The 21618-nt window shown below is 44.0% G+C and overlaps 1 protein-coding gene across 6 annotated transcripts in view; it reads left to right on the top strand.

Annotated features, from left to right (window-relative positions):
* The window catches only part of ARNT2 (aryl hydrocarbon receptor nuclear translocator 2), a 96222-nt gene extending 74999 nt beyond the window's left edge, over positions 1 to 21223 (top strand). For 3 of the 6 annotated variants that reach the window (XM_040077157.2, XM_040077155.2, XM_040077156.2), the window contains 7 exons: positions 3063 to 3135; positions 3293 to 3416; positions 7341 to 7440; positions 9959 to 10097; positions 10476 to 10641; positions 13103 to 13239; positions 15509 to 21223. In XM_040077157.2, the coding sequence (XP_039933091.1) occupies positions 3063 to 3135; positions 3293 to 3416; positions 7341 to 7440; positions 9959 to 10097; positions 10476 to 10641; positions 13103 to 13239; positions 15509 to 15607 (838 nt within the window). In that variant the 3' untranslated portion in view covers positions 15608 to 21223. The remainder of the gene's footprint in view (positions 1 to 3062; positions 3136 to 3292; positions 3417 to 7340; positions 7441 to 9958; positions 10098 to 10475; positions 10642 to 13102; positions 13240 to 15508) is intronic. The other 3 variants (XR_009208280.1, XR_009208282.1, XR_009208281.1) reach the window with 3 other exon arrangements.
* The last annotated feature ends 395 nt before the right edge of the window (positions 21224 to 21618 follow it).

Below are 21618 nucleotides of genomic sequence, written 5' to 3'. Positions count from 1 at the left end.
GTCTCATATGTATATATATTTATATGTATATACATCAAAACAAAGAAGAGATGTATTTTTCTGTCTTGTGTGGAATATCTGATGTTTCACTTTTGGAAGCCGCAAATCCTGTGCTGCACTGTGTGAATTTATGAGTCCTGTGGTTGTACTGAGTCTCGAGACTTTTTGTGTTGGAGAGAGCTGGCACAGGTCACTGCTGGAAGCAGCCTGCTGCATGAATCAGCCTGTGGGAGAGATGCTTTCTGCTCTTGAGTCTCCTGGGCCAAAACACTAAAGAGATCAGCTCTCCTGATGAAATTCCAGTTGGTGGTAGTGATGGTAAAGACTTTCTTGTGTTCCCCGTGTCATCTGTGGTCTGTCTGATACTGGTGTTAGACAGACCCTTTTGCAGGGCTGAGTTGAAGCTCTAGGCTAAAAGAGGGAGATGCTGACAATTTCTGAAGAGGATTTTACAACCACAGCCCCAAGGATTTGCTGCTCTGCTTTTGTCCAAACCAGACACGGGAAGCACATGTGCCTGTATTATATAAAAATAGCTTGGTAGGGGTGCAGTACTGTTGTTTCTCTCCCACCAAAGAGCTTGTTAATTTTAAAGTTCAGATCATTTTTTGTTTACTTTGATGCCTGGAAAGGGAACCAGTGACTTCAGTTTTCATAGAGAGAGTTTAACATCCTCTCAAATGTCAGAAGAGCTTCGCTCTATCTTCCTTTTTCCTCCATGCATATTTACTAAAGTAAATTTGAAGTAACTGTCCAAGCCTTCAGATTTGCTGAACCATTCCTTGTCCAAGCCAAGTGCTTTCCCAATTTCATACTGAACCCATGGGTCAGTACAGACAGAATCCAGTGTTGACCCAGGCAGTGCCTCACTTGCTGTGTTGGGTATCCTGCAGTGCCAAGAAATTGTTCATTTACTCCTTGAACCCCTGAAAATGAAAGTGAAACCAAGGACAATTTTTGGATTCAAAGCTAGAAGGCAACTTTGAGTTTTGCCTAAACTGATGATCATCCCTTGTTGTGTTTCATTTGTGCTGTGCAGCAGTTGGGTGACTGAAGGGACCTGCCTGTGTTGGCTGTGAGAAGGGCTGGTGAGATGGCAGGGTCTGAAGCAGCCACAGCAGCAGCGCTGAGCTCTCCCTGGTCAGCTGCTCCATGAATTGCTGCACAGTTTCTTTCAGGTTTCAAGCACCATTTAAATTATTTATGCAGTAGCAGCCAACAACAACAGAAGATGCTACCCTGGCTTTGCGTTTCGATCTTAATTAAGTGCAGCATAACTTGCACAGAGTTCAGTAAAGATACACGCAACTATTTGGATTTTATAGGAAATGGATTTGGGGAGGTTGTTCCCAAAGTTCAGTGCTGTTAACGCAATGTGGTGTTTATATTGTACTGCAGCTTAATGAGTATTAGAGATGAAAGATAGAGAGGGGCAAAGGAGCACTAAGTTAGAGAAGTGCCTACAAAACAAATAACGAGGGAGCGTGCTGTTTGGCTTGGCTCATTTGTACATATAGGGCTGAATCAAGAAAACATTCTTTATAAGGAACAGAGGAGAACCTAATGTGCTGTTTATTGACACACACACCAAGTCGGTGGTAATAAAAACAAATGGAACAGTGTAATGAGCTTTCACGTTAACAACGGGATTTAATGGGTGTTTATTGTCCGTGGGGTGATATTTAGAAACTTCCCCATAGACTTCCCCACGATTAAATTGCCTCCTGTAGTTCTCTTGGAAAAGTTTGCATTTTATGCTTGTGAACAAAGAATGTCTTTGCATTCCAGAGGTAATTTTTAGGAATTTTCTGTTCGCTAAAATAATACGGAAAATCCATGGCTCTCTAGTGGCATGGAGGACTGCCTTTTTTCCATGTTACTGCTAGGACAAAAGTTATTCCCTGTATTATGTGTTCTCACACCTTAAGGCTTGCAGAAGGCTTTTGGCCACTTTATCTGACCTACTGTTTCTTGCAGGACACAGATTTTTGTCACGGAGCATAAAAACTGACCAGAGTGTCTTCTGGAAAAGCTTTAATAGAAAAATCTGTTACTTGCTTCAAAAGGGATAATAAAATCTGTTACTTGCTTCAGTAGATTGTTTGAGTGATTCCTCACTTTTACACCAGTTTGTGTCTAATTTGTCATTTGACTTTGTCAGCAAGTTTGTATCTCAGTCCCTTGGCATTTGAATCTATTAAAAATTTAAAAGATTTGGAGGAAAATCTAAAATTTAAGCCTATGGCTAAAAATACATTTAAATTTTCCAGAGTTTCAAATCTATGATCTTGGTGTTTTGCAAAATCTCATCTATTCCTGCCTGTCCAAGTATGTCTCTGGGGAAAGACACACATGGTTTGTAATTTCCCGTTTTCTGGGTGATTTTTCCTCCAGAAAGAAGCCAGAAACATACACAAACTGTGACCACTGTCAAGGATCATTTACAAGTATCAAATCCAAGTATTTTGTCAGTTCAACTCCAATCCTATTCTAATCTCTGAGCTCTGGCATAATTGTGGGGGTTTATATCTTCATTGCTAACTGAGCCAAGAGCCTCACAAAAATGAGTGTTCTACACATACATCTCCAGGCCAGAAGTTTTCTTGCTTGTGACCAAGCAACAGAAAGTGACTGTTAATCAGAGGTGGAAAACATCTGGATAACATTCCAGCTGCTGAGGTGTGCTGTCATGAGGTATCTTCCCTTTCCTTCAGCAGAATCAGAGGAGGGCGTGTGGTGTGTTCATCATCAACATGAGGAAGACCATGAATTAAGAATAGTGAATTTTTAAATCCTTTATAAAGAGATTGTGTTCCATCCTCCATTCCTTACCCACCTACACTTCTGTGCTGTCACAGCAGAATTCTTCCTGTGCCCTGTTGCGTTCCTGTGGTGCAGGTTTTCTCAATGAGAAAGCTGTAAAAACAGATGGATCTCACAGGAAAGGATCTGGTAAATCATCTGAGACACGTTTCACTGGGAGTGTAAAATAGGAGACCATGACTATTCCTTTTTGTATCTTAATTGGTTTTTGTAAGAAAGTCATTTTGTCTCCCTTGCAGACAACTTCAGCAACAGCAAGCAGAACTCGAAGTGCATCAAAGAGATGGGCTGTCATCCTATGACTTATCTCAGGTGAAATTTCTCAGATTTTTCTTTCTGTGCCTCTGATCATTTCAGATGTAAAACAACAGCAGATTTCAGCAAAACTAAAAGCACATTGTGACTGTCGCTGAATTCCTTTTTGTCAAACACAGCAGAGGGAATTACCTTCCTCTGTGTATCTCCACAGGTGCCTGTTCCAAGTATACCAGCTAATGTTCACGAGGGTGGAAAGTCTGTGGAAAAGCCTGATGCTATCTTCTCCCAAGAGAGAGATCCTAGATTTGCTGAGATGTTTGCTGGAATAACTGCTTGTAAGTGAATGTCCCTGATGTTTTATTTATAATACTGTGTTAAGCTTGGTTACATGATGTAGAGCACAGCTTCAAGAGAATGAAGAGAAGCTGCTGCATGGCAGAGAATTTTCTAAGCAGCATCAATCTTTGGGACATTTCCTAGCATTTGTCATTAGTTGGTGTTTCCCCTAAAGATGACAGGAGTAAATTCAGAGGGAAGGATGGCTTTGTGTCAGCAGAGCTGCCTGGTTTTGATTCTCTTTTCATTTCACAGGGACACCTTAGGCAGTGCTTAAATATACTGAGCAGAACATTCCATTTCTAAGTGTATATTTTCTTTCTTAAACAGCATGTGTAAATTTATTTCTCTGAATAGGGGCATATTTCTCCAAAGACAAGAAAGTTACTGTATAGTCTTAAGAAAGGCTGCAGTTTTTTATCAAATCACCAGCTTTTGTATCGATGCTTTCAGTCATATGCTGCCAACAATATATTTGTTCTCTGGTCAGTTGAAGCATCTCCAGTCATGTTACCTGGTTGTGAGGAGTCCTTGCTCTTTTTCCCACAAATTTTTAAACTTGTTAGCAAGTTCTTCTAAGAGTGATAGGCATCTCAGAAACAATGTGTTGTTCTGTATTCCTTGGAAATTACAGTTAGGACAGAGTCTGTACTGATGCCCTCACCAAAGGATTTCCCAGCCCTGTTCTAAGAGGTAACAGCCAATTTGTCAGTCAGAGAGATGGAGCTATCTCAAAGCAAACCCAGCCTGTGCTGCCTGTTGCCCTAACAGACAGAAACCACTAAGACTGGCAGCTGAAGGGAGCATCTGAAATATACCTGTAGGAAACCAGACTCGTCAATGCCATGACTTGTGGAAGAGCTCATTGATTGTTTATTGTTCTTAACTGTCCTCACTGAAAAAGAGGAATTTTTACATTTGTTTTAAATAAATCAAAACGCAAGTATCATGCAGTGCACGGAGGAAATGACCCACAGGGTTTGACTCCAGGGGTGATGGAAGGTGACCTCACTGTTGGTTTCTTATGTCTGGATTGGCTTTTTCAATTGGAGAAGACACTGTAACTGTAATATGTACTTGATAATCTGTCCTCCTGTTGCTAGAACTTCTCTGCTATTCCTGTTCGTCCTTGTCTGTTTACTCGAACAGTGTCAACAGCTGAGGCCATAAAAGGGGTCCATTAGAAGGTAGCAAGACTCCAGCCCTAAACAGCAGAATGTGTTTTTCCAAACAAGAGCATCTTGCTTTTTGGCTGCCTTACTGGCTGTTCTTCAGGCAGCTCTCAGCTGTTTGTGGGGAGGGGTTAGGGTTAAGGATGTCACAAGCTGTGAGGTAGCTGGGAGGTTATGTTCTTGGAAATGCCATTTCTCTTTTCATTGTTATCCATTTACAGGCTGTGCTTTTTTTGGGACATTCTCCCTCTCTGAATTTCTCATGGGGGCTGTGATCAAGGTCTCCTCTGAATGATAAAGGATGGTTCCCAGTTAGGGATGAGATACCCTGTCCAAAACCAATATTGACAAGCCTGCGTGCTGCCTGCCAGACATTTGCGTGATGTTGATACCCGATCTCATTCTCTAAGGCATGGGCTGACACAGGGAGATTGCTGCTATGTAGTGGCCACACTTAATTAAAACCCCAGAAGTTGGGAGAGGAAGCTTGGCTTTACCACTTCATGCAAGTGATTTGAAGCATGGGATGATGCAGTTCTTAGAGAGAGATTCAGTCAAGAGGCAGAAACATTGGAAATCCCGGTCCTGCTGGGGTAAGGGACATCATTGACAGGTACAGTGGTAGAGTTTAGAGAGAAACACATAAAATTCACCAAAAAAACCACCCCAGTGCTGTACCAAAGGTGAGAGCAGAGAATTGTGTGAAAAATCCTGGGTAGGAATACAGCAGGGAGAGATGTGGGCCAGATTCAGAGGCTAAAGAGCATTCAGGGTAACTCAGGAAGGAGAATTAGCTGCTTGCTATTAATTTAGCTGTTCCCTTTGTCTTGGCCTCATCCTGTGGCACAGACCCTGGTAGCTGCCATGGCAACTCTGCTGCACTTGAGGAATTCCAGTTCATTTGGGGCACTCTCAGTTTTTCTGATGAATTGTTCTCAAATATCTAAAGCACCCGCAGGATTTTGGCTCAGTCTCTTCCAGCCCTGAGAGTTCGGTGTCCCTGCAAAGGGTGGCCTTAGAAAATGGGGCAACTCATGCAAGAACAACTGCAATTACTGCAGAAAAAGACAATTCATCTGTCCTCCTTCTCAGAGATTTGCCAACCCATTCTCAATTCTTCCTAGTACAAACACAACCTTCTCTATACCTTGTCCCCATTACTCCCTGTTGTTTTCTGTTAAATATGAGAGCATAGTTTTGCAGCCCAACCTTGGTTTCTGTGCTGGGCAGTAGGCAGCCAGGGAGGAATTTCTACAAATTTCTGCATTACAAAGGACAAGTAATTCCAGTTTTTATCAGTGGCATCCACGCTCTCTCTCTGAAGCTCCTGTGAAGAAATTTGAGGTGACTTTTTTCTTTTGAGAGGCAAGCTTAGGTTCTTGATAGGAAATGAAGTAAGAACAACTTAGGTGACAGAGAAGAGCTGGCGTGTGTTGGAGGTATTTGGTGAGTCACACTCAGAAGGTCTCTAAAAGCTACGGAAAGCTAAAAAATTTTTGAACACCTAAGAAATACTTGTTATTTGCGGTTTGAGTGGGCCTTTTGTCCAAGAGAGCATCTTGTGAAGTGAGTGGGAATCTGAAAAGAGCAAAAAGGAAAATGAGGGGGCAGACTTGATTTCTAGCCCTGTCAGGTAAGTAGCAGCAAATGGTTGCAAAACCAGCAGTGAGTTGCGGGGTGTTTTGCACTTGGAAGGGAGATAGAGAAAGTGAAAAAAGAGTGGTGTAGCAGACTTGGAAATTATTTTTAGAGAAGTAGTAGTGAAATTTTCCTGGGCTTTGGAATAATCCAGTACCAGAAAATTAAATTAAGAGACCAGTAGATGTTGTTCACCCGATCTCGTTTCATTCAGTTAGAGATTGATCTCCAGTTGCCACATTAAGGGTAGGCTATCAAAGCTAATTGCATCTCTTTGTGCAAGTTACTCACCACACTCATTTGTCTTCCACCCTCTGGGATGTTTCCATCCTATTTCCTGGCTCCCCCAAGCCACATGAGGTCAGGAAATGCCACAACAGACCTGTGTTTTGCCTTGGCACAACTCAGATATGCATGTTGTCACCCCGAGATGAGCAGGCAGTGCCACCAGGCTGTCGGGGAGGTGGGTGCTCCTTGGGCTGTCCCAGGAAGCAGATTGTCAGCTGGTCAGAAGAGAGCTCTTGGACACCCTTCCTTGGGTTCTCTAACCCAGCAGGGTGGGGGCCCTCAGCTGCCCTCTCAGTGCAGTCTGTGCTAAAAGCAGGGGGGCTGGAGGACTTCTCCCTGGTGCCAGGAGTGTATCTTCACCTGAGCATCACACCCCCTTCAGACCAGTCTCCTTTTATGTGCCGGCCCTCCATCCCCTGGGCAGACCTTCACACCTTTCTGCCAGAAAAGCTTTATTCCCCTCTCCAGTCTGTGCTTGGGGACACCCCTCACTCCCCACCTCGCTGGAGCTGTGCTCTGTCCCAGCAGGAGCAGCTTCCAGCAGGTCTGGGCTGTGTGGGCACAGAGGGCACAACCAGCACAGCGCTCCATGCAAACAGTGGCACAGCCTGTGAGGAGAGTATAGAGGAGACACAAACCAGCTGTACCTCTGGTTTCACACTGAATTGTCATTTTGTGTCGTTCCTAATGTGTTCCACAGGGCTGCTTCATGAAGCTTGAGGAAGGGAAGAAAACAAACATTGCAATTGTCTTTAAATATTTTTTTCCTTCATTATCTCATCCCCTAGATTAATTCTTTTTTTGTGATTTGTTTTTCTCTTGTAGCAGATAAAAAAATGATGGCCTCTGCATCCACAGCAGGAAACCAGCAGCTTTACTCACAGGGAAGCCCATTTCAGCCAGGACACTCGGGAAAGACTTTCAGGTATTTAGTGCAGATCCTGAATGTATCAGTTTCTGTCTGAGAGAGGGGGACTGTCCCCCTTCGGTATGGTGGAAACAAGACTAAGCCAATGTGCAAGAGCTTTCTTTACGTTAATGAATTTTACTTTGTGTACACTTCACTGCTGGTGATGTTTCAGCACTTACACTGGGTTTACAAGCTGAGGTGATTTGGGTATCTCTCTTAAAAATACTGGCTGGCAAGTAGGTCCTTTTTGCTGTGATATTGTAATTGGAAAAAGCTAAGAAACAGCAACAAATTCTGAAGGGAAATAACTCTGAGAAGTGACAGGACAGGGTCAGAGATCTGAGGAACATTCAACCAAGCTAGGAAGGTGCAAAGATTTGTTTTGTACTTAGAGCTGTGACTGCTCCTGCAGGCTGCCTTGAAGGGCACTGATGTGGGTATCAAAGGAGCAGAGGGATGCTGCCTCCATAGTCCCAGGTGAGGACTGGAACAGGGGCATGAATACTCTTCTAAGGCAGTTTCCAAATCCATGTGAGGTGGTGGTCTGGCATGTTCCAAGGCATTTTTGAGTTATTCTAAGTGTGTGTCATTGCCTACCAGCTGGCAATACATATTCCAGTTGCTTTTGGAGAGTGGTACAGCAATCATGTTTACCTTATGCCTTGTGAGCTCGCCATTGTCTTACTGGAGTTTCAGTCTCCTGTTCAAACCAGCCAAGGCTCTGAAAATGAAGGAACAGCCACTCAGTTCTGACAGAAAACATTGGCAAACTGATTTTATTTAAACCAATGCTCTTAAAGTTGTAATTGCTAATAATCTCAGTGAAGAGAAATAAGATCCATGTGAGTGTGCTTTCAAAAATTGTCAAATTAAAACCAAGTATAACTTGGGGAGATATGACAGTAAATTAAATTGTCTTTTAATTGGATATTGTGTATTACTGGGTGACTGACTTGCCATCGGAGGATTTGGCTTGTGTTCTCTTAATTTCCTTTGCTAATTCCTGATGTTTAACTGTAGCTTTTTTCCTACTGCTATTCTGCTACATCAAGGAATGGCTTGCATTTCTGCCAGCACTTCCACTCTCGGTGAGCTGTCCTCTGTACAGCCTCCAGCCTGGCCCGTTCAGTCACAGCCTGGGCAGCCTCTAGGCACTGTTCTGCAGAATCTTCTTTTCAAAGTACAGTTCCAGATACAGACCAGGCTCCTTAGATGATGGGACTTTCCAGTCCAGCTGAGAAGGTGTTGGCAGTGGTGCCAGCCCTCCCCAGCAGCTGCTGTGTGCTCCTGCCAGATTTAGATAGACTTTCTGGTCTACATTTCCCTCTTTGGAGACTCCGTGATAGTATAAAATAAAAATAAAACATAGTTATAAAAAACTAGAAAGCTCTACAAAGAATTTCTACACAAACACTTTGCTTTTAGGCAGTAAGAAATCCAGAATAACAACTCCCATATTCAAATGCCTGCCACGTTTTGCTTACACTCTGGGAGGGATTCTGTCAAACTTTCCCCAGGATTCAGATTCCTGCTTTCTCTCCGCTCAGCCTTGTTTACTTCTTTTCCCAATCTGCTCTCTTCTCTCTCTGTAAGATTGTGAAAATAAACAATAGGGAAGGGATTGGAGAAAAGAACAAGCTGTTTCAGTGGATCCACAAAAGTAGTTTTGTGTGCTGTCTTCATTTCTATTCATTTATATGTGACGTGTAAAAAATATGGTTTTATATATAAAAGTACAGTCACAATTTGTGGTTGTATAGACTTCCATGAGAATAAAATGGTGAAGTGGAGCAGTTCCTTCTTAAAGTTTTTCTTATAATTAGGAATTTCTGGGTATTTCTCTGTAGTGAAATTCAGTAAGTGGAAAACACCTAACATATAAAAAAGTTCCTTAAAAATATTATTTATTTATTATTATTAGTGTTTCAAAGTTACTACGTGAGTTTAGCTTTCTGTCTTGATTATTCTTTTGCCTGCATATATAACTGTTCTTTTATCAGTTGGTGAAAAAAGACATTAAAAGTCTTTATTTCAAATATGTAGCACATAATTCTTCATTTCCCAGGCAGGAAACAAATAAGGAAGTGCTTAAAAGTATCATATTTTGTGCCCATCTTAATTTAGAATGGCATTTAAACAAATGCTTAAATGCTGTTGTCTTTAATCACAAATCTGTGATGAAGTACCTGCTTGAATACTCTCTGTAAGCCGGATTTGTAACGCTTTAAATGTTAAACTGGTGTGGGGCTAAGTGTGTATGCACCATGTGTGAGACTGTTTTTATTCTTAGAAGCCTTTTCCAAAAGATTACTGAAGTGTAATTCAAAATAATTTTGCCTGCTGTGTCTCTTAGGACTGACATTTAGAATGCCGGTATGTTTCATAGTTTTGTGATGGTTTTCAGTAATTTCTCTTACCGAGACAGATTGAATAATTAGTTTTACTGTATTGTCAGTATTTCTTTATCTGGGATACAATTTGTACATTGAGAACACGCCCTACAAATGAGGCTCTGTCTCTTCTGAACCCTTAGTTCATCTGTGGTGCACGTGCCTGGTGTCAACGACATCCAGTCTTCCTCCTCCACCGGCCAGAACCTGACACAGATATCCCGGCAGCTCAACCAGAGCCAGGTGGCCTGGACAGGAAATCGCCCACCGTTCCCAGGACAGGTACTGGTCTCAAGTGCTTTATTTTCACAGTCATGAAAAATCTGCACTCTGTGCTTTTCAGAAAAGTGTTAGTAAACGCATTTATGTAATTAATCTGTGGTTGGGGTGGAGCTGTGGCAGTGTGAGCAGCTGCCCCCTGTGTAACTGCACTTGGTTTGGGATGGTGGTCCTTGGTTTATAAGGTGTTGGTTTGTAGTCTGTTCCTTCTGCAGCATTAAGCTGGCTTGGACAGAAATGAAATACAGCTGAGACAGCAGAAACGTGCCTGTTGTCATCCACAGAGTTTATTTACTCTTTGTTTTATGTTGTAAAAAGTGATTTTGCTGTGCTGTTCCCCAACAATAAAACTTCTTCCTTCTTTCACGCTTTATTCCTCAGCAAATTCCATCTCAGTCTGGCAAGGCTCAGTCGTCCCCCTTTGGCATTGGAACAAGTCACACCTACCCAGCTGATCCATCGTCATACAGCCCCCTGTCCAGCCCAGCCACCTCTTCTCCAAGTGGGAATGCCTACTCCAGCTTAGCAAACCGAAGTGCAGGCTTTGGTGAGTTTTAAGTGGTGTAATGCAGAGATGCACGTAGAAATGAAACTCTTCAGCATTAACGTCATTAAAAATCTTCCAATATTTAATCAGTAAAAATTGGCTTTTATTGTTCTTTTGGTGGGTCAGTTGGGAAGCCCAGGTGGTGTGAAAGGGTTTTGCTTTTGGCTACTGTTTAGAGAGGACAGAACTGACCTGTTCCCTCCATGCTGCATCTCGTCCACATCCAACACGCTTCAGAATATTATCATTTTATGGTAACTTTTTCATTTTTTCCCCACTAAATGGTGTCCTGAAAAATTGAAAATTGGCTTATATCACCAATAACCATCCTCCCAAATTGTAGTCAGCTGGTTCAATTTCTTTTTACTTCTCAGGAGAACACCTAAAAGGCACAAATTTCCATTTTTCTTTTCATTTATCTTCTTCTTCATGGTGGTGTCCTCTTGCACTGAGATTGCATGTTGGAGTTTGGCTGAAAACAGGTTTTATTTTGTACGCTCAGTGTTACTAACCTAGTCAGAGTAGGTGCCATGTTTTGAAATGGTTTTCTTTTCCTATTACATTCTGATTTGGTTGCTTTCAGACTGTGACCTGATAGGTAACCCTTCAGTAAGTTTTCTGCGCTCCACCCGAAGAATAACATTCAAGAGTGAAAACTATAATGGATTCCATGAAAAATGTCACTGGGTGACAATAACGTGCAACCCCAAAAAGCACGGGTAGCAGTGTGCTAGTGTGTGTTGTTTGCCCCTCTCCCTGGGGAGCAGATCTGGCACAGCCCTGTGGCACACGGGCCCCGCCAGCGCTGACCTGTGCCTAGAAAAAGGGGCATTGAGGTGGAGCTCTTCCCACACAGCTTATCCCTCCCTCCATTTCCACCAGGCATTGTACATTTGTTTATGAGACAGCCTTGTGTTTCAGGCTTAAGCTACTTGGCAAGAGCCCTTTCACTTAATGAGAAACATCTCCTGACCTACATCAGTTTGGGTGCTATTAATAACCCAGCCTTCATGGAGAGGAACGGCTTCGACCGCCGGCTGGCAGGAGCTGTTCTGCTGAAAAGAAGCATCGTTTGCTTCGCTCAGCTAACTTCAATGTGTTGTTCTGGGGGGAAGAGAAAAACAAAACAAACTTGCAGCTTGCTTTTAAAGGGTAACTTAGATTAATTTTATTTTGGCTCTTAAAATGTCTGCAGGGTTTTTGAGTCAGCTGAATTACTGGTTGTAGTAATGTCAGTGAGGGAAGAACTGTAATCATCTACTACAGATGTGATAGAAATGCATCACTACAGCCCGTTTATTTTCCTGTAAAACCTTCCCTTTATCTGTTTTGCATGGCTTAGCTCATAGCCAAAGGGATTTGGTTAAATATGTGTGTCTGTATTTTCTGAAGTCATGAGTGTGAGTAGTGGCTGATTTGACATGATTGAGCCTGGCTATCAAAGACTTGGCCTAGCACAGGTGTGGAAGTTTGGCACAGGAAATTTGGCACCCTTGACAGAGGATGCTGGTGATCAGGAAGAACCAGACATGCACAGCTTGATCCTCTGCTGTGGGGGGGAAACAGGCAAAAATAGCTGGAGCAGTTATAGAGAAAAACATTAACTAGAAAAAAGAGAAAGAAATGTTTGGAGGAAAAGCATAAGCCTGACGGCAAGCGTTCTAAAATGCTAATTCTAAAATGCTAATCTGTTACTGTACTCATGAAAAATGTATGTGTAATAGGTAACCAAATTAATGTGTGGCAACATGTTTTTTTCCTGGTACACCATTTAGAAGACATTAATCTCCTTGAAATCATCATTTTAAGTGTATTTGCAATTAAGCTTTTCCATTCATGTTACTCTGTCAAATGTAAATGGCCTGAGACTTTTAGGAAAGTATCACCATATTGACAGGATAATAATTTGCTATGAACTGCATATTAAATAAATCACTTTGCAGATGTATCACTGGAGGACAAGACAGTCCAGCTATGCCTGTGTCTAATCAGCAAGGCTGTTGTCTGTTGATCATACTGTTTCTACATCTGCTGGAAAAAATCCTGGGTCTGCTTACATGCTTCTTAGATGAGTAGCAAACTTTGCACCCACTGCTCCACAAGAATTCAGTGTTTTGAAGAGAAACAGCATTCAGATAGTGAAGTTTGGTTTTTAAATGAAATGAAAAATACTCATTATTATTGATTTAATAATGAAGGGGGGATGCTTAAAAATTGTCTTCCAGTGCCTGACTCACTGTTACCGCATTTTGCTCTGGGCGGTTCATGGCTGTGCAGCCGTGGCCCTGAGCTTCTCTCTGGGGCGGAAGCTCCCTCCAGCCTCCCCCTCCCAGGGCTGGTGTCACTCAGACCTTTCTCCAAGGCTCCTTTGCAAATGCAGGCACTGATGGAGGCTGCCCCAAGGCAGGCAGATGTTTGGAGGAGCTGCTCTCTGACTTGTGCCTTTTCTTCCCCCATCCAGCTGAGGGTGGCCAGAGCAGCGGGCAGTTCCAGGGGAGACCTTCCGAAGTGTGGTCGCAGTGGCAGAGCCAACACCACAACCAGCAGAGCGGGGACCAGCACTCACACCCACAGCCCAACCAGACCGAGGTGTTCCAGGTGAGCAGGGGTCAGGGAGCCCACCGTCCCTCTGATGACCCCTCAGTTCTGAGTCAGGCTGCAGCAGGGCCTGCACTGCTCTTAGCTGCCCTTAGCTACTGAGGTGCTTTGGGTTTCTGCCACACAACAGCATCTTCACTGATGTAGAACGCTCTTTTCCCTTCTCCCTGCACCCTCTTCTTAGGGCTTTCGTGTTCTGTAGCCATGAAGCATTCCCAAGTGGAGTGTCTTCCTTATCTTGGTGTTGGCCTCTGACATCTCAAGTTCTATTAGATATCAGTGTCATTCTCTTTGACAGTTCAAGCAGGAAAGGAGTCTGATACTGCACAGAAGACAGTGAACAATGATCTTTCAAAGTTTAATCAGATTGATGGTAAACAACCATCTTCAACTACCTAATTACCTATAATTCTGAGTCTTGACTACAGGTGGCAAAGTCAAGTTGCCTAATAACATATCTGTCCTTGTATAACTGGTTTTTAAATTAGATGAAGAATACAGTTTTCAAGAAAACAATGCAGATAAATGCAGGAAAGACAGTTCAAGCCCCAGGCAAGGTTTAGAAGTGGGGTGCGTCCTTGTCTTTTGGAAACTAAATTCACCTGCAAGGCTGGGCTCGTGTGCAGCCACTCGCAAGAGCGCTGCAGAAGAGCTGTGAGCATGGGAATATTCCTGTGTGGATGGACCATGGCTTTCACACAAGATCAAACACCAGCACTTCATCTGGAATAACTGCCTGTCTGCGTGCTCTTAGCCCATGGCCCAGGCAAGATTGGTCTGTTGCATCTCTTTGTGTTAGCAAAGGTTAATTGCTATCCAAGGGGATATTCAGGGTAGTTCCAGTGGAGCTGGTGACACCATGGTTTGGTGGCCAGCAGAGACCTGGGGCTCCAAGCAGTGTCTTGCTTGTTTCTTAACTTCTCATGAAGTTAGTGGAAAGGAGGACCATGGGATAAAAGGAGAGCTGGGCTCATCTGCAGAGCTCTTGGAGATGAGTGTGCATTTAGGAATTAGAATAATAGCTGGATGGGATTAGAAACTTTGATGAGTTTAAAGGCCTCCAAGAAGTTGCTTGGATTGTGCTCCAAGTCAGCCCTGGGTTAGCTGGGCTTAAGGAGAGAGGCAGACTCAAGAGGAGACCTTGCTGGATCTGTGCCTGAGGAGACTTTGCCACAGAGGCCCCAGCATCAGAAATGCCTTCAGAGATGGAAATGTAGAAGGAGGAGGCAGATAGGCTTCCCTTTGGCTGGGAGAAAATGTGGGAAAACGTCAGATAAGTCCAAGGTTTGGTCAGAAAATGAAGGCTGGCCCTGGCAGCTCAGACACTGCCGGTTGTGTTCATAGTCTCTCTCACCACACTGACAAGGATGCTGTGAAGATTTCAGATGGATTTTAATTGGTCTTTATTTTGGAGGAACTTCCCAGTATGCAGCAGCTCTCAGTTCTTTCACAGAGCAGATCCCATGAGCTTTCTTATTTGTTTTTTTGGTTCTGTTTTATTGTGAGGATAATGAGCCATCCCTGGCAAGACTTGGCTTTGTGGTAAGAGCTTATTATTGTAAGGACTGACAGGAAAAGCAAGCATAAACTCTGGTTTTCCCAGCAAGGGATATCTTTTCCCTGTGGCTTCAGTCTCCGGATGAGTGTTTTTTGAAGCCTCCTGCAGAGACCTCACTTGGCTCAAGACACGTGAGAGCAATTACCACAAAATCCCATTTCTCCTGAGATGTTCCTGCAATTTCCTCTGCCTCCGTACATTCATGAAAGCTGCTTGGGCACCTTGTTAGCTGGGGTGGATGTCCAGCCTTGAGCGTTTCCTAGAGAAGTGTTCACCTAGAGAGTGCTGGCAAGGAAGTGAGACCTTGCCCAAATCCATCCTGACACAGCTGGAGGTTCAGTGTGTGAGATGTTGTATACTCCCCATGCAGTAAAACCAGAGAGTTTGCTCCTCTCCGTATGTAGCCCCCATTCCAAGGGGAGCTGTTTCAGTCTGGGAGGAGTGAGAGGCAGCTCAAATGTGTTTTATTTCAGAGGAGCAATCCAGAACTTCTTCCCTGCTTAAGTCCCACCTCTTGTTCGGAAACACTCCAGCAAAACATAAAAAGACCATAGACCTGAGCCCAGCCCTCTGCACAGGTCTGGTTTTCACCTTATTTATCTAAACTTGGCCTTTTCTGGTTTTACACTGAAAAGATGAACAGGAAACAGTTTGTGTCTGGATAATGTGCTGGCAAGTGAGACTTCACTTTGATTTTTCCTTATCGTGCAGGACATGCTGCCGATGCCGGGGGATCCAACACAGGGTACTGGCAATTACAACATCGAAGATTTTGCTGACCTGGGCATGTTTCCACCATTTTCCGAGTAGCTTGCAAAGCAGAAATGGAAGTTCTTCTTCTCCAAGGCCATTTCAGTGTAATTTTGGCGCTGCTTTTTCTGTGTTGCGTTCCTGTAGAAGCTACTAAACCAGAAGACACATTTCTCACATTTCAGGTAGTAAGTGTAGGGCTTGCTCTCTCCTCCTTGGGGTGCATCAGTGCCAACAGAGGAGCTCCAGCACTTGTTAGTGTTCATTGACAGATCAATTTTTTTAATTTTATTTTATTTTATTGTCATCTACCTCAGAGATAAAAATTTTGCTTGTTTTAAAAAAAAATCTCTGAGTCTCAAATATTTGAATGTGAATGGTACATAATATTTCCTTTGAATGGTAATTTTTCAGTAGATAAAGTAACAAAGACTAACAGAGAAAAGGTAAGGTCATGTCTCGTTACAGTGCCTACCACGCAATTTTGATGCCTTGCTTTAAGCTTAAGTTTGTGAAAGCAGACACAATATTCTGTTTTCTTTGATTCTTGTAGGTTTTAGGTCACTTTAAATGTTGAGATTAAGCAACATAATGTAGGCCTCTCGCACCAGAGGATTCAGCTCTGCCTTTTCTAACTTAAACTTGAATGTGTGTACATTTTGGTACTTTATGTATATCTTGTGCTGTATGAAGTGATTTCCTGTACTGGTTTCTTTTGCCTTTACAAAGGGTCCATTCTGGAGTGTACTGAACAGGCTGATGATGTATGTGAAGGATTTGAATATCGTGGGAGTCTCCATCACTTCACATAGGTGTTCTTACTTTTAATTCAGGTGGTTCTCTATTCAGAACAAACATTTACTTACATAAGCTATTAGTCTGGTTTTGCACTGAATTGAGGCCTATAACCTTGTACATTTCTCACTGGCTGCTTTAATTATTATTGTTCTTGCTTTCCCAAAAAAATTGCCTCTTAAAAAATTACTGTAAACACATTGAGATTGCATTTTCTATTTTAGCTGCATTACCTTTCTGTGAAGTACTTTTTTATACTGTGAAACCTCACATTTTAACAGTGCAAGGTGGTGGCCTGTTACTAGGAAATCATTCAAGCTCATTTGCTGGGAGCAGTGAGATGGTTTTGTAGTGTATAATTTTTTTAGAGTGAGTTGGTAATAGATACTGACTGGACTATTGTCCACTGCATACAGAGTGATAACTTGAATTTTTGCTTGGATTCCCAAGCAAATGCTTCTGTTCAACCCTGTTAACCCTGTTCCGTTAAATATGGGATTTTCAGCTTACCATGTTTGTTGAGGACTCTTGACTGCTCGGAATGCCACATTGCATTTTGGCTTTCCACAGAGGTAAGTTCTTCCTCTTGGGCAAATCTCCTGCCATATGTCTTCATCAGAGATGCGGTAGGAATCTTTTTGTTCAGTATTTCATATGCATGATGAGTTACAGAGGTTGGATTGTAAGGATTGGATCCTGATTGTTTCTTCTGGGATGGGAAGAGAAGGAATCACTCACAAAATCCCAAGGTCCTGCATGCAGGTTGTTCATAACATTTGAGGTTGGCTGTTGGTAGGCAGCCCCTGCAGAGGAGGAGGAGGCAGATTCCCTCAGCTTTTGGACATTCAGGGGCCTTGAAAGAGCAGCCCCAGGGCATAGCCCCCATCCAGAAAATCTCAGTGTGTGCAGCAATTCTCAACCTTCACAGGATTAAGCTTTGTCTTCTCATAGCCCCTCTCGAATTCCGGGGTGTCTCTGAGTAGGGACACGGTGCACACCACCACAGCCCGTGGTTTTGGGATAACATCCTGGAGAGCAGGCAGGCCCTGCCCCACAGCCCGCTCTGGCCATGCAGGTTTCAGGTGAGCCTGGCCCAGGGACACGGCTGGCACGGGTGGGGCTGTGCCCATCTGACACTGCTGTCCCAGCCTTCTCCCAGATCAGCATGTGGTGTTCAGGAGCCAGCAAGAGTCCTTCTTACTATTTCTCTTACTAAATCTGGGACCAATCTCTGCCCTACGTGCGAGTAGGGCTAGGGAGTCTTTTTTTTTTAGGACAGTTTTGTATATCTCTAGATGTGGTGTTAGAGGGGCCTCGGATCTCCTGGTCTGCACTTGCCTCACCAAATCACAGAGAACGAACAAAAAGCCTCCTATCTCTTCTCCCTCAGAGATCAGGAAAATACCATCTTAGGTGAGCAAGCCATGTGCTTATGCACTTTTCTTTTAAATACATGGATGTTTATTCTCCTGGAGCCATCTCCCTTTCCCCTCACGCTGCTCAAATGAATGACTGCTCATGGAATTGGAAAGGGAAAGCTCTGCAGCCTCAGAGTAAAGTTCACTGGTGTCTCTAAGAGGTGCCTGGATGCTGCCCCAGTGAGTGAGCTGCTCAGTGTCTGTGCAGGGTTTTGAAAGGGGCTGCTTGTGAGGGAGGGAGCAGTAGGTGAGCAGTTTGTGTCTCTGCACATAAGGTGCTCAACACAATAAATGTCAGTTCTTCTGAAATTTTTATAAATTTTTCCATAAAGTGAATAATGAATTCAGCAAAAAAGTGCTGTTCCTGTGTTTTATTTTACCCAACAATCTGCTCTAAGTATATTTATAGTTTATTTTACTTCCTGAATTCAATTTAAAAATAAGGTTTTTACAGTTATTTTCTTTCTCCTGACGTCAGCAATGATAACTTCCTCAGTGTGTTGTGGGTTTTTTACTACTGGAGAAGGCTTCCCGTGTACTGCAGTTCAAAGTGCGCTGTTAGAAAAATTTAAGCACATCTCTCTTTTTCTTGTTGTTTTTTGAAGTCAGTACGCCTGAGGGATCAGAGCACAGACAGCTTCTCACCTTGTGGACTCCTCCTGCTTTTCTGGTTGGGAAAGGTGATGGCTGCTCTCTTAGGGCCAGTCTGGATAGGGCCAGGTTTGGGTTTTTCCTTGTGAGCCGTTCCTGTTGTGCCATCCCAAGCCAGCGCTTTACTCTTGGCAGCTCCCCCCTTGCCCTGCTCCTCTCCCATTGCTGGCCACGGCGTTGGGCTGCTGTGCCCGAGCCAGTGAGGAGGGAGCAGCCAACGAGTTTGGCGGCTTTGTGCTTCTGAGCCAGCGGGCGCTGCAGGGGAGGTTTGCTGGTACTGCAGGGGAGGGTTGCTGGTGCTGCAGGTGAAGCTTTGCTGGTGCTGCAGGTGAGGCTTTGCTGGTGCTGCAGGTGAGGTTTGCTGGTGCTGCAGGTGAGGCTTTGCTGGTGCTGCAGGTGAGGCTTTGCTGGTGCTGCAGGTGAAGCTTTGCTGGTGCTGCAGGTGAGGCTTTGCTGGTGCTGCAGGTGAAGCTTTGCTGGTGCTGCAGGTGAGGTTTGCTGGTACTGCAGATGAGGGTTGCTGGCACTGCAGGTGAAGCTTTGCTGGTGCTGCAGGTGAGGGGCTTTGCTGGTGCTGCAGGTGAGGCTTTGCTGGCGCTGCAGGTGAGGCTTTGCTGGCACTGCAGGTGAGGCTTTGCTGGCACTGCAGGTGAGGCTTTGCTGGTGCTGCAGGTGAGGCTTTGCTGGTGCTGCAGGGGAGGGTTGCTGGTGCTGCAGGTGAGGTTTGCTGGTACTGCAGGTGAGGCTTTGCTGGCACTGCAGGTGAGGCTTTGCTGGCACTGCAGGTGAGGCTTTGCTGGCACTGCAGGTGAGGCTTTGCTGGTGCTGCAGGTGAGGTTTGCTGGTGCTGCAGGTGAGGTTTGCTGGTGCTGCAGGTGAGGCTTTGCTGGTGCTGCAGGTGAGGCTTTGCTGGCGCTGCAGGTGAGGTTTGCTGGTGCTGCAGGTGAGGGTTGCTGGCACTGCAGGTGAGGTTTGCTGGCACTGCAGGTGAGGCTTTGCTGGTGCTGCAGGTGAGGTTTTGCTGGTACTGCAGGTGAGGCTTTGCTGGTGCTGCAGGTGAGGGGCTTTGCTGGTGCTGCAGGTGAAGCTTTGCTGGTGCTGCAGGTGAGGTTTGCTGGTGCTGCAGTTGAAGCTTTGCTGGCACTGCAGGTGAGGGGCTTTGCTGGTGCTGCAGGTGAGGCTTTGCTGGCACTGCAGGTGAGGCTTTGCTGGCACTGCAGGTGAGGGGCTTTGCTGGTGCTGCAGGTGAAACTTTGCTGGTGCTGCAGGTGAGGTTTTGCTGGCGCTGCAGGTGAGGCTTTGCTGGCACTGCAGGTGAGGCTTTGCTGGTGCTGCAGGTGAGGCTTTGCTGGTACTGCAGGTGAGGCTTTGCTGGTGCTGCAGGTGAGGCTTTGCTGGCGCTGCAGGTGAGGTTTTGCTGGCGCTGCAGGTGAGGCTTTGCTGGTACTGCAGGTGAGGCTTTGCTGGCACTGCAGGTGAGGCTTTGCTGGTGCTGCTGGCGCTGCCCAGCCCCGCTGTGTCTGTGCTGCTGCTCCCCAACACCACCCCACGTCTTGTGGCTGACAGAGCTGTGTAGCCTTGGCTGTGCTGTACCTTGTGTTGGGTTACTAAAGCGACTTTGCTTATCCTATAGCTGCAGTTAATAAGGTGCATTGGGAATGCTGATGTTTTTATTACGTGCTGTCAGTGTAGCTTTGTTGGCACTTTGGCTTCCAGTTTCCAGAACTTCGTAGGTGGTGGATTTATCATTCCTTTTGTGGTTTTTTTCCTAAGCTGGAAATAAAGCTGTGATTTCTGATTGAACTGTTGCAAACACAGTGTTTCTTGAAACTGAATCTTTTGGGTTTTAAACTAATGGAGCAGGAAACTGCAAAAGATGGTCTGGGTTAGTTATTTCAAGGAGCAGACATGTAGACTGAGACAGTTTTAGATACTAAAATATTTGTATTCATTTATTCAGTCAAACAATCTGAGACTCCATCACATTACTTGTACAAGTGCTACTGGCAGTACCTGCAGTGATGCTTTAACCAGATAGTTCCATTTGTAGCTTTGTTGCCTTTTCTTTTGAAGTACAGTATGAAACTGTAAATACTTCTTGCAGAACTGCCTTTTTAACTCGTAATTACTTTTGGCACAGTGTTAAATAGTGTTGGATTTACCAATTGCTATGACATATATTTTTATACATAGGTGTACTCTTTTTTCGAGAATAATACAGCCATTTTGTCATTAATGCCTTACTGGTGTCATACTGCTGTTGCTCTTTGTTTGCAAGGTATCGAGTGGACTAATTTCTAGTTCAGATATTTTCTCTCTTCCTGGCAGTGCTCAAGTTTGGCTTCAGGTGATTTTTGCCAGAGCCCCATTTTTCACAGTTGTTAACTGTGAGAAGAAGAGAATGTGGGCTGGGGCTTGTTGCTGTTAATGGAGCAAAGAAAAGGTGATGGCATCTAATTGTCTTTAAAAGGTCAGTCTTTTCCCACTCTAAACCATTAGAGTGCATTTCATGAAACTGATGACTGTGGGCACTGATTACTTTGTGTAGATTAATGGTCTTTAAAAAAGAAGGGGAAAGGGGAAAAAAGAAAACAACTCCAAAAATGGGCTTCTGTCATTGTTAGGCACTTGGTTACGTATCTGTTTAAACTCTTCATATTGATGTGAAATTGTGCTGTGGATAAAGTGTATTTTGTACTTCTGAATGTTCTATATTTATGACTAACAAGTACAGAATCAGTTGTGTGTATGTATAACTAATAACTGCCTTTTTAAATTTCATTAAAATAAAAATGTCATGAGCTGTTGTTAATTCCTGGCTTTCTGTAAATAAGTAAAATACACTGTTGGGAATTGTCAAGTAAGAAATAACGCTGAATTACAAGATCCATGCCAAAAATCAGAAGATGAGGCATTGATGTTTGTCTTTGAAATCTCCTCCAGTGCTGTGTGGTTGGGGACAGGATGTTCCCCTTTTATCTGTCTTGTAAAGCCTGTCCAGAGGGAGCAGGTGAGGAATAATAGTTTGAGAGCTCAACTTTTAAAAGTGCTCCAGAAAAACATTAATTAACAGCCTGTTCTAATCATGACGCTGAGGTGTGTGAATTGCTGTCTGTATTGTAGAGGGTTTCATTAGAACACAATTGGTTTAGAGCTAATTCATGGTCTGGGGCAGTATTTATTCACTCCCTGGGGTGGTATCAAGGT

This window comes from Hirundo rustica, chromosome 13 (assembly GCF_015227805.2).
Source record: "Hirundo rustica isolate bHirRus1 chromosome 13, bHirRus1.pri.v3, whole genome shotgun sequence".
Taxonomy (NCBI): Eukaryota; Metazoa; Chordata; class Aves; order Passeriformes; family Hirundinidae; genus Hirundo; species Hirundo rustica.
This window is presented reverse-complemented; position numbering and strand designations above follow the sequence as displayed.